At 35.8% G+C, this 12,012-nt stretch overlaps 1 protein-coding gene across 9 annotated transcripts in view; it reads left to right on the top strand.

Annotated features, from left to right (window-relative positions):
- Mtus1 (microtubule associated scaffold protein 1) overlaps positions 1-12,012 on the top strand; it is a 148,866-nt gene that overhangs the window by 85,725 nt on the left and 51,129 nt on the right. For all 9 annotated transcript variants that reach the window (XM_063234613.1, XM_013151632.3, XM_003469154.5 and 6 more), the window contains 2 exons: positions 264-395; positions 2,699-2,737. In XM_063234613.1, the coding sequence (XP_063090683.1) occupies positions 264-395; positions 2,699-2,737 (171 nt within the window). The remainder of the gene's footprint in view (positions 1-263; positions 396-2,698; positions 2,738-12,012) is intronic.

Below are 12,012 nucleotides of genomic sequence, written 5' to 3'. Positions count from 1 at the left end.
TATCTCTTTTATCTGAGATGAAAAGTGAATCAGATAAGGTGCATAAACTTTGGGTCCTGCCAGATAAACTAGAATGCATGGTCATGCTGGTTATGGTATTTAATTTTCATCCCTGAATATCCAAACTACCTTTGTATTCCTCATTCAGTAATGATTGGCATGTTATAGGTATTTAGCAAGCATTCATTGACTCAAGGAGGAATCTGTACAGAAAGCTAATACTGCATTTATAAGATAAAATATACATTTCTTTTTTGTTACAGCTGGTAATGCTGCTGTTATCAAGTATGAGGAGAAGCCCTCAAAATCAGCATTTCAGAATGGCTCAGGATCCTTATGTTTGAAGACTTTGGTACCCAGAGCTCATGTACACTTGCTAAAAACTCCTCCAAAAGGTATTGTCCTCATTGTGGATAAAGAAAGAGCAAGACTGTTAAAGTCAGTGACTTGTAAAAAGTTAAATTTTGCCAATTAAGTTTATAGTATAGTTACTAATTTTAAAAAATCTGTTGAGTAAGGAGATATAATACATTTTTACACCAAAGGAATTGTTCTTGTTCTGAGAGTCGATAGGCTCTGTGGATAAATCGGAAAGCAGAACAAGGATATCAGGTAAAAACTACAAAAATTTTAAATTGTTACAATTCTCTAGAATACTGAGAAAGAATTAGAAATGTGTGATTTGCTTCCCGTCTCTAGCAGTATTTATATTTATTTCTTTAACTATGTTTCTTGCTTTTTCTTTTTTTTCCCTGCTCTTTAGTCCTTCCTGCATCACTCACTTGGTAATTGTTGTGAATATTAAGAATAATTTCAGGTTTATAAACCTGTGCTGTATGATTTTCCTGCAGCTTCAACACTATGGGTCTGAGGTGCATCAGAAGTTTTCTTTGTTTGTAGTGCATTGAAAGAGTGTCTCGGGCTGGGGATTTAGCTCAGCGGCATAAGCAACTGCCTTGCAAGCAGGCCTTCGTGAGTTCGATCCCCAGTACCGATAAAAAGGAAAGACAAAAAAATAAAAATAAAAGAAAGAGTGTCTCACCAAAAGAATAATCGTGGAGAAATCAGCCTATGACATGCAGCCCATGTTTATATGAGAGAATTTGGAAAACAGAAACATCTGAGTCTTCCTTAATTCTATCGACCACCAATCACCATTGCATTGTCTTCTAGTTTTTTCCCTCTCCATATAAACATGGTTCTGTTTTTGTTAACAGAATCAGCAGCATAGTGCATACACCCTTTAGTGTTTTGCTTTTTAATGAATTATAGTGTATCATGAAAGATTCTTTGTTTTAAAGGGTTGTTTTCCAATTCTGTGGTTGTCTGGTTTTGTTTATGTTGGGGAATTTCCGGTTTTCATTGTAGTGCATAATACTGAGACAAACATCTTTAATGTGGTAATTGTGTCAGATTCTAATAACCTCCATGGGATATTCCTCGGTTCAATCACATGAACCTCTTTGAATGCAAGTCACTTTCTAAAAAGGGTATTAGTCTCACAGCAATGTGAGAATATATGCTCTTCAGCATTCTCCTTAATGTGTGTGTGTGTGTGTGTGTGTGTGTGTGTGAAGGATCATGTGTAACTTGAGGTTGCTGACCTACTTAATGTGTAATAACTTTTTTTCTTTACACCCAATTAAAACAAAAATAGGTGTAAAGATTGGAAAAGAGGTTTTTCTTGTGTCATAGATTCTTATTTATGAATTGTTATTCACAGAGATTCATTCAGAGATATTTCAGACTTTGAAATATCAAGTGATCCCTTGCCAGGGGGGTGATATCAGGATGTGAAATTTGGGGTTTTATTCATGATCATAAAGTCACATAATTTACACTGCAGTAACTGAAAATAAGCATTGACAAACTTAGATGCTGTAATAACTTTCAGAGAAGGAAAGTTTAGAGATCCTACTGATAATTTTGTAGAACAGGAACCTTCAGTGCTTTCAAATGGCCTCACAATTGAATTAGTAAGAGTTTTATTATCACAAAGGTTTTATTTCATGAGAATCGGTACTTTACATTTATAATGGCTGTGCCATGTACTGTGAGAGCTCACCATAGATGTAAAATCCCATAGACAGGAGACTGCAGCTAGTTCTAGCTAGTAGCCTGCAGAGGCTTATGCATTATTACTGTTTGATGAAAAGTAGAACCACTCATAGTTTTCTTTTACTGATGTGTAGCTCTGTGCCCATTGCCACTCCTGGTTGTGTTTTAGTGAATTAGTTGGGAGAAAAACCATATTTTTTTTCACTGCTGAGTAGAAATTGACACTTTCGGAAAGTTTATGCTAGCGTATGTCTTTCATAAAGTCTGGCCCCTTTCTGCCATTAGCAATAGAATAATGTGTTTGTTCATAAGTGTGTGACTTTACTACTAAAAAATGAACTTTAATTGATCTTGCCTGAACAAATTCTGTGGCATATCCATTAAAATTGATCATATTTAACTTGTGATAATAAAGCCATATCACTCTTACTATTATCATTTTGATGATATTTGCAGTATCAGTTTATACTTAAAACATATTGTAAACGTTGATTTCATGGCTGTAGTATTTCCTATCTGGAACCTAACATTTGGAGGATTTTTGATTGTTTTTAAAAATAAAGTCACTTATAGTTTGTTTTTGTGTGATATTTCTAACAAAATGTATGTGTATTTTATACATATTTCTTTCATATTCTAGGTCCTTCAAGGAAAAGTCTGTTTACGTCTTTCAATACAGGTGAGTGACCACCTTAAATATGAGCAGAGAAAAAGGAATTTTTCTCTTGCAATTTCATGCTATCATTAAAACTATTTAGAGTTATTTGTAGTGAATTTTCGTTGTTACACTTGCAAGTGGATTTCAGGTTTGAGATGTGAATGAGTACTTCTGTTGTGTACTGACAAATCATCGATAGCCGCTCCATGGCTTAGATTTTTCTCTTCTCTTTATTCTTCTGTTGGACATACTTATATCTCTAAGACAATATGAGGCTTCAACTATTTGAACCAGAGATGAAAATTAAAGCCTTTGCCTCTTTAGAAGCAAGAGTTAAAGCCTCTACGCTTTAGAAGCATAGTTACATAATGTATTCATTACAAATCCTGTATTATATGTGTAGTTCATCAAATTTCTTGGATACTGCCTACAGTCTCATTCTGTGTGCACTTATAAAACAGTTTTATGGATTCTAAATTCCTTAAAGATTAGAAGAGAGAAAGGTATGGTTACCTCATATTGATCTTCCATGACCCTGTCAGACATCCAGGATGCAGTTGAGCAAAGTGCCTTTTCTTCAGGGAATTTACAGAATAATCAAGGAATTGCTCAAATACATAAGAATCAAAACCATTTCAAGGGAAGGAATGCTGTGTGCTCCTGGGAGAGTCTTAAATGAAGAATTTGATCTACTGAGGGAAAACTGATCAGGAAATGAAAGCTTGTGAATATCCTATATAAAGAAAATAGAGTGCTAGTTACCATTCAGGGAATAACTAGTATCTTTGCCTCACTGAATGTATTCATTTTCCTCAGCTTAGAATGGCAGGGAAGTAGAAGAAATTATATGAAATTGTTAATCTTTTATAAATTCTTAAAGCTAGAGAAAAGTCTGCCATACAGAATGATTTAAATTCTAAAGGTCTCCAATAGCCTGAGTTTGAATATATACGGTTATTCAAGTGAAATTTAAAAAACAGAGTTGTTCTCTGTAGATTTAGCTTTTTATATTGTTTTGTTCTACATTTCTAGCACAGCTTAATATATAAGAAGACAAAAATAGCTCATATTCTATAGAATAGCTTTATTTTATGTTGGAAAGCCAGTTACTCATTATCAGAAAGCTGGACTACATGGTAACTCTGTATGTAACAGTTTGAGAAACTTCCAAAGAGCCCACACCACTTTGTATTCCCACCAGCATGTATGAGGGTCCAGTTTCTCCACATTCTTGCTGACTCTTGCTTCTGTCTGTCTTTTTGCCTGCTGATTATGAAATAGTATCTGCTTGTAGTTTGTTTGCATTTCCTTTCATGCTTTATGTTGAGCATTTTTCATGTGTTTATTGGCCATTTTTGTATCTTCTTTAAGAAGTGTCTATCAAATCCTTGCTCATTTTAACAACTGGATCGTTTGTATTGTTGAGTTGTAGTTCTTTAGTCCACATATTAAACCTTTATCAGAGATACGTTTGGTAGATATTTGCTCCCATTTTGTGAGTTGTTTTTTACTCTCTTGATAGTATCCCCAGAAGCATAATTTTGGTCAGATCCAGCTTATGTTTATTTTCTTTTGTTTCTTACACTTTTGGTGACATGGTTCAAAAAACATTGCCTAATCCAAAGTCACAAATATTTGTGCCTCTTTTCTCCTAAGACTTGTACAGTTTTAACTCTAAATATAGGTCTTTGATTCAAGTTAGTTCTTATAGGGTGCAGGTCCAGCATTATTCTTTTCCACTTGGACATTCAGTTGGTATAAAAACATTTTTCTTTAAAACATTTAGAAAAAATAAAATAAAATGCTTTGGCACCTTGATAAAAAATTGACTATAATTATGAGGAGTTATTTCTGGATCCTAAATTATATTCTACTGGTCTATATGTCTATTTTTGCCAAGTCTATTCTGTCGTGATTATTTGATGTAGTAAGTATTGGAATCATGAAGTATGATTCCAATTTTGTTCTTCAGGATTTTTTGGTTCTTCTGGAAACCTAGAATTCTCATGAATTTTAGAACCAGCCTATCAATTTCTATGAAGACATCAGCTGGAAATTTGATAGGGATTGCACTGAATCTGTATATAGATCTCTGGGCTCTTGCCATTTTAGCATTAAGTATTCTGAGCCTTAAGTATAGTATTTCTTCACATTTAGGTAGATCTTTAATTTCTATCAACAGTGTTTTATAGTTTTCAAAATAAGCTCTGAACACATCTTTGTTAAGGGCTGTTTTTTTGTACTTTGTAGTTCTCCTGTACTTTGGCAGCTGGTTAGATCATCTATTACATCATTTTAACCTATATTAAATATAAAACCTGGAAAGATAATCTCATGTCCAAGTCTGTAGTCATGCAAACTATGACAGGCATAACAAATGATGATCCTCAGTATATCTCTTTCTCTCCTTAGAGAAAAGCCATAGCAGTAGCTTTCCTTGTTAGGTTGTCGCACTGAAATTTTTCCTTATTTCAGTGAATCTTTACAGGTCAGATTCATCAGGATGGTAGATTAACTCCTGACCAAGTGGGAAAGGAAATGGAAAGTACTAATCGTGATGTTTTGACAAAACTTTTAACCACGAAGTAGAAATAAGGTATATGAGAGAGTTCTAGAATGTTTCAAGTTAATCACTTTTTAACACAATTTTAACCAGTGGTCACTTTTTTTTTTTAACAGAAATGGATAAATTTTAAAGAGTCACCATTGTAGATCAATTTAGATTCTGTCGTCTGGTCCTTATATTTTCCAAAAAATCATAAGCATGACTCTTCCAGCTTCTCTGACTTGGTGGTTTGTTATTATTGCTGAAGACTGAACTGATATTATGATGAGCCTGATGAGGAAAATGTCACTTTAATGTGGCTTTTGGAAAAACAACTTCCATGCTAAGAATAGCATCCCTGTAGCCAGTGACTTAAGCTGAATCTCCTAGTCCTCGATTTTTGTGTAATTGAAAAGGTTGTGTTTGGTGTCTTTTTTTTTTTTTACTATGGTATTTTGTGACAGCAGGTGACCTTGACTTCCTTTATAATTAGTTGGCAAACAGGCATTATTTCCTAAGTTGAGCAGGAATAAAATAAACTTTTGAGGTACTAGATCCTGGTACAACTCTTGGTTCTGCCCCTTTCTATTTATGTCCCAACCTAGAGCTACTTACTGAGCCTCACCACATCTCAGGTTTCTCATTTGGCAGTGTGGGAATATTTAGGGAGTCATTCCCAGGATGACAATAATTTTCATGTACTACAAATCGTTTTTTACACACAAAACCTCAAATGGTAACAACTTCTGTTGTTAGGGACACTGATGGTGGTAATCCTTTCCATTGTGCTTATGCTTCTCTTAGCTTGTTTTTAAGTATTCTTTTCCAGGAAGTTGAATTATTTTAAACCCGAAGGCTGAAGAGACCATTTAATGTCAGTATCCACCTCCTGGCATTTGTAATTTATTTAAAGGTTATGAGGTTATAAATTCTAGACACCATTGACTCTAAATAAAACACAGCCTACTGTTTATAAAGAAGATGTCACACTTTCTGCAGCATTCTATTATTACTGTGGTTCTGTTGCATTGAGAGGCTGTTTGGGATACCAGAGGCCTCGTGTTTATGCAAAGCCCTGGTTTTTCCCACAAGAGCATCAGCCCCAGGGAATGTGGTATCTGCTTTGGAAAGTACTGCTACACTGCTCTTCCTGTACCCTTTCCCATATGTTGGGCAGTGGCTGAGAATAGCAGACCTGGTGAGGGACGTTGATTCTGCTGGGCATCCTCTGCCTGTCTTCCGCTGCCACCTTATAATCATCATAACTTGCCTCTCATAATTAGAAGCAGGTGCTGTTTAGAGATGTGATAAATTTCATATTTCAAATTGGTGTGGAGGAGGGAATGAATATTTCATAAGTTCTATTGGGGCACTAGCTTACTTTTCAGCAGGAGCTAGATCTCTTCTTCACACAATTGTATTCCATATGAATTCATTTTAAACACTACAATTAAGGAAAACACTAAGGATAGAGATTTGAGCATAAAAGGCCTTTTCAAAAACACTGGTGTTAAAGAAGACATTGATTATGGCAAACAAATGTTTTAAGCTTCCCCTTTGTCAAAATCATTATAGGCAGTGTTTATTAGGAAAAGAGCAAGCTAAGACATTGGCAACATAATTACTGATTTCAAAATATATCATAAAGTTTCAGCAATTAAAACAGTGTGGCACAAAGATATAGACACCTACTCCACTGGAACAGAAGAGCCCAGAAATAAATTCACATACTTGTAAGGTATCAAGAATGTACAAAAGGAAATGATAGTCTCTTCAACAGATGGTGCTGGGAAAATGTTATCCACAAGTAAAAGAATGAAATTGAACCTTCATCTCACATACAGAAAAAAACTCTAAAATAGATTTAGGATTTTAGTATAACCAAGACATTGTTCTTGGTGATGATTTTTTGGTGGGACCCCAAAACCACAGGCAACAAAACCAAAGTTAGAAAAATGGTGCTAAATCAAACTACAACTCTTCCACAGAGCAAAGAATAATTATTTGTATAAAAGGCAGCCTACAAAATGGAAGAAAATACTTGCAAACCATAACTCTGATAAGGGGTTATTTACCAAAGCAAAATCAGGTTCTAGAGGAGAGATTTTGTTCTTCCATTATTATCATAGCTTAAGGTGGGAACAACCTAATGTGGACAAGTGGATAAAGAAAATTCAGGATATACATACAACAGAATATAATTCCTCTTTAAAGATTGCAAATCTATAAAAACGAGTGAATCTTGAGTACATTATGCTAAGTAAAATAAGCCAGTAACAGGACAAGTATGGCATGCTGCTGCTTATCTGCAGTATGTAATTAGCCAAAATCAGAAAAACAGGGTAGTGGTCACTGAGTCTAACAGGTGTGGTCAGGAAATGGCAAGTTAGTGTTCAAGGAGAATAGAGTTTCAGGTGTGGAAGATAAGGACCTGGAATCCTAGCACTCTGAAGCCCTGGGATTCACAATTCAAGCCCAGGTTGGCAAGTTAGAGACCCTGTCTCAAAGTAAAGGTAGAAAAAGAGGATGGGAATGTAGCTCAGTGAGAAGGGCCCAGGTTCAACTCCCAATGCGGAGGGCGAAACCCATGTAGAGATCTGTTACATAATGTCGTGCCTATGTTAATAATACTGTATTGTCCACTGAAAATTTTGTGAGGGTAGATCTCATGTTAAGTGTTCTTCTGTAGTGAAGAAGAATACACAAAAGAAGCATTGGACAGAAAAGAAATATGTAGGACTAAGAATCGTGAGGAAAATTTACCAGCCTAATTAAAATAATGTGTTTTCAGTTCTTACCTAATTTTTAATGATAATATCTGGTATTGGGAAAATGAGTAAGGAGGAATACTGGTGATTGAGCATAAATTAGAACATCCATGCATATAGCCAAACACTTCTACCCAGGAATTCCATTAGCAGAATTAACTCTAGGAAAGTAATTGATTTAATTATTTATTGCTTTGTACAATTACTTAAAATGAGGGCAGATTGGAAACAGTCTGTATGTCATACAGGTGTTCTCAGAATTATGATCACTGATGTTTTAATGATATTTTGAAAGCCATCAGAGTAACAGCCATGGTGGCACATCTATGGCATGTTGCCACATCTGGCTGTTTGCCATTTTTGAAAGCTCTAAAACGTTTACTATCACTGAGATGAGGAGTTATTTAATACCTTGTGAAAGTAAGTGTGAAATGTTATCAACTTATATTAAGTTTAAAAATCAGTTGCAGAGCAGTATGAGGTGTCAGTAATTCCAATTTTACAGTATTTTTATAATAATGCTACAGTGAACATTGAAGGATTTGAGTTTGTTTTTGAAAACTAACATCATACATGAAATCAAAGCAGTTCAGCTCCTAATTTAAGATCTTCTTTTGGGAACCCAAAGAAGCAGGGGGCAATTTCATTGTTCTTGAAGGCTTTCTGAAATCTTAGGAATGGTTGGGGTTTGAATTTTTTTCTAATTGTCTCATGAAATTTTTAATAATTATGAGCTATATCTTTCTACTAAGGAAGAGGACATTAGGGAAAAGGTGGGCCTTGAGTAAGAACGAATAGTGTTGCAGTTCTGTTGTGGTAAGGAAGGGAGATAAAATTAGGATTAATACTCTGTATTAGTCTAAGAAAGGTTGGTTGGATAGAGATGCTCAAATCCTGGAACAAGTCAGTTCATCTAAATTTAATCTTCCTGGTTCTTTGTGATCATGAACAATAAGCCAGCCATACTTTGAATGCGTTTATTAGCATCTGTGTCAACCCTATGCAGCATCTACTAGAATTATGTCTACAATTATGCTGCCATCGTTTTCTAAATTAGTAATTTAAAACAAAACCCAAACCGGACAGATGTCTGCCATGCAGGAGTATAATGTGTCATTCTGTTGTTTGAACATTATACTTGACCTGGAGGACCTGTCGAAGCCTTACCGTAGCTTGTACTGAAGTAGTAAAATCTTTCCCATTGCTGGCCACAATACCTGACACCTACAATTCAAAGGCGGAGAGGTTTACTTTGGCTCATGGCTCTCAGACAGAAAAGATATGGTGGGAAGGGCCCGTAGAAGATTGTTGCTCAACACATGACAGCCAGGAAGCAGAGAATAAAAGAATGGAAGTGCCTGGCACACAACTACACCTTTCCAGTTCGTGGCCCGGCGACCTGCCCCTCCAGCCAGCCCAGCTCCTAACAGCACACGAAGTACTGAAGGCATCTCTGGATATGGATCTGCTGATTGGTGTAGCACACCCCTGACCCCAACACTGGGACTTCGGGGAGACATTTTAGATATAAACTATAATAAGACTTTATGCAATTATTTTTGTATTGTTTCCCTTTACCTGTGTCATAATAGAAACTCAGATTATTTTGTTGGTTTCCTATAAAAACAATTCAGTGTTTAAAGTTATTGGGAAGTTTATTTTTTCTTGCCCCTGAGATCTCTGTTAAATATAAAAGGAAAACACAGAAATACATAACAAAAAAAAATAATCTCCCCAAGCATGGCTGAAGTTTTGGTATACAAATTTGCTTCAGTGTTTGTTCTATTTAAAGTTGACATCCTGCATTAAGTAAAAATTGAAGTAATGCTTTTATTTTTTATTTTTATCTTAGAATAAAACCAAGACAAAACAGAATAAAGCCAAACAAAACAAACCAGTGTAAGTGACACAGGACTTCAAAACAATAGAAAATCAACAGTGGTAACCATAGTGCCTCCTGCTGTCTTCAAGATAGCTGCAGACATAGTAAAAATCAAAACAACAGAATAGAACAGGATAGAAAAAAACAAAACAATGAATGCAGTGAAGACTTCAAGATAGGAAATCCAAAATGACTGCTATATTATATCTTACCATCTTTGAAATAGCTTCCCATGCCATCAGATACAATCAAATCAAAATAATAGAGAACAAAACCCAACCCAACTAAACAAAATGATACAGGTCTTCAGAACAACACAGTAGGGATCAGCAGTGGCCACTATCCGTAGATGTACACTGTGCATTGCCATCCTCTCAGTGGATGACCAGACCACCAGCTTTAGATCTGTGAAGTCAGTGAAACACTTGGACACTACAAGCATTGAATTGTATTCTACCTCAGTAGCCATCACGGAAGTCTGTGTTTCTCTGGATCAGCCCGTTGCTTACTGTGGGACGGGGTAGAGTGGGGTGGGTCTTGTTCCCCAGCCTGTGTGGGGAAGGGGCTGGGGTCTGGCTCTCGCCCAGGCCCGCGCGTGGCACCTTATTTGCAGGGAGGGCTTGCTTCTTGGTGACTTCCCATTCTGTTTCCCTGCAGTCTGCAAATGGCGCTGACTCATAGTTAAAGGCTGGCATTTGGCTGTCCTGCCAGCCGCCTGTGATGGCACCAGTTCACAGGAGGGCTTGCTTCTCGGTGACTTCTTGTTCTCTTCCCCCACAGTCTGAGAACGGCCAAGTTTTATTTCTCCGCTTAACATCCTAACATAAATTTTGCTGTATTTTATGAACCCTTATGTCTATTTTTTATACTTGTAAACTGTTCTATCTTAAGCACCACAATTTCCTTGTTTTTTTCACTCTACATGTCCGTGGCAAGCCTTGTCATGCTCACTCAAATGAAGAATTCGTAAAATAATCTGATACTTTTTTACATATTTCTTTTTAGTATAATTTTAGAAACTATAGAAGAGATGAACTGATTAATCAAAGAGCTTCTTTAAACCATTGCTGTTTTATAGTGTTATTGTCACAGTATTTATTATAAAAATAGTTGAAACCTTGAAATAACTACTTTTTGGTTATTCACATAAGCAAAAGAAACGTGTATTGTGTAGGCACAACGTTAGCTGTTCTCGAAGGCCACCAGGGGGCGGACTATATTTGTGAAAGAAATTGAAGCACGCGTTTCTTGTATCTGGGTGCACCTTTTTACCTAGATGTATTTTATTGGTTAAACAAGGATTACTTTGACTTCTGAATTTTGCTCCTCACTTACTTCTGTTCTTTCAATTTCTTGATCTGTTGTTTTTAAAAAGATCATTAATAGCATCACTTTTAATATAGCTTAGTGTAGTTTTAGCAAAAATTTTAATGACTACAATTAATGATTAGATTGCTTCCATAGTCTAAGGTAAAGGATTTCCCTTTTGACAGAGGTAATTTAGAGTTTAGTATTAATAAAGTCCCTCTAAAAACCATCCTGCCAAAAAAACTCTTTAACTGTATGGACTGTGATGTTTGTAATATCAGTGTTTAACTCTATTTATGATTCTGATGCTGATGGATGTGTTGGTTTTCATTTGGTTTTGAGGTGTAGAGAAAGATGCTACAATTTATGTTTTAATATTTGAAAACCAGAGGGAAAGATGTTTGGATTTTTAAAAAATAATCAACTGTAATAAATAACAGCTCAAGGTAGATTCTCTTGACTTTAATTCCCTGATGATTTGTGCTTTTGTTGTCATGGACACAGTGTGTTTAGAAGACTCAGGGTCTGAACATGTTGTGTTCTCACAGCAACCCTGGAAAGGTTATTGGGTTGATCTGCCACATGACGACCTGTGGAGTGCTGAGTGAAGAGGAAGAGGGCTTACTCGAATTTTCCTTTCCTATCTCCTCTCTCCCTAGTCTGGATCTTCTATGGAATTACTAAAAGAATAACTACTTCTTTTCCTGTCTTAATGGCATTTAATAAGATTGTTTGTGGTTAAGTTTCTGTATTTTTTCGGATTAATATTTTTAGCAAGTCTCGAAACAGGCAC

This window comes from Cavia porcellus, unplaced genomic scaffold (genome assembly GCF_034190915.1).
Source record: "Cavia porcellus strain 051 isolate PalLab524CR breed Dunkin Hartley unplaced genomic scaffold, mCavPor4.1 scaffold_24, whole genome shotgun sequence".
Classification (NCBI taxonomy): domain Eukaryota; kingdom Metazoa; phylum Chordata; class Mammalia; order Rodentia; family Caviidae; genus Cavia; species Cavia porcellus.
Note: the sequence above shows the minus strand (reverse complement) of the source record. Positions and strands in the feature narration are given on the sequence as shown.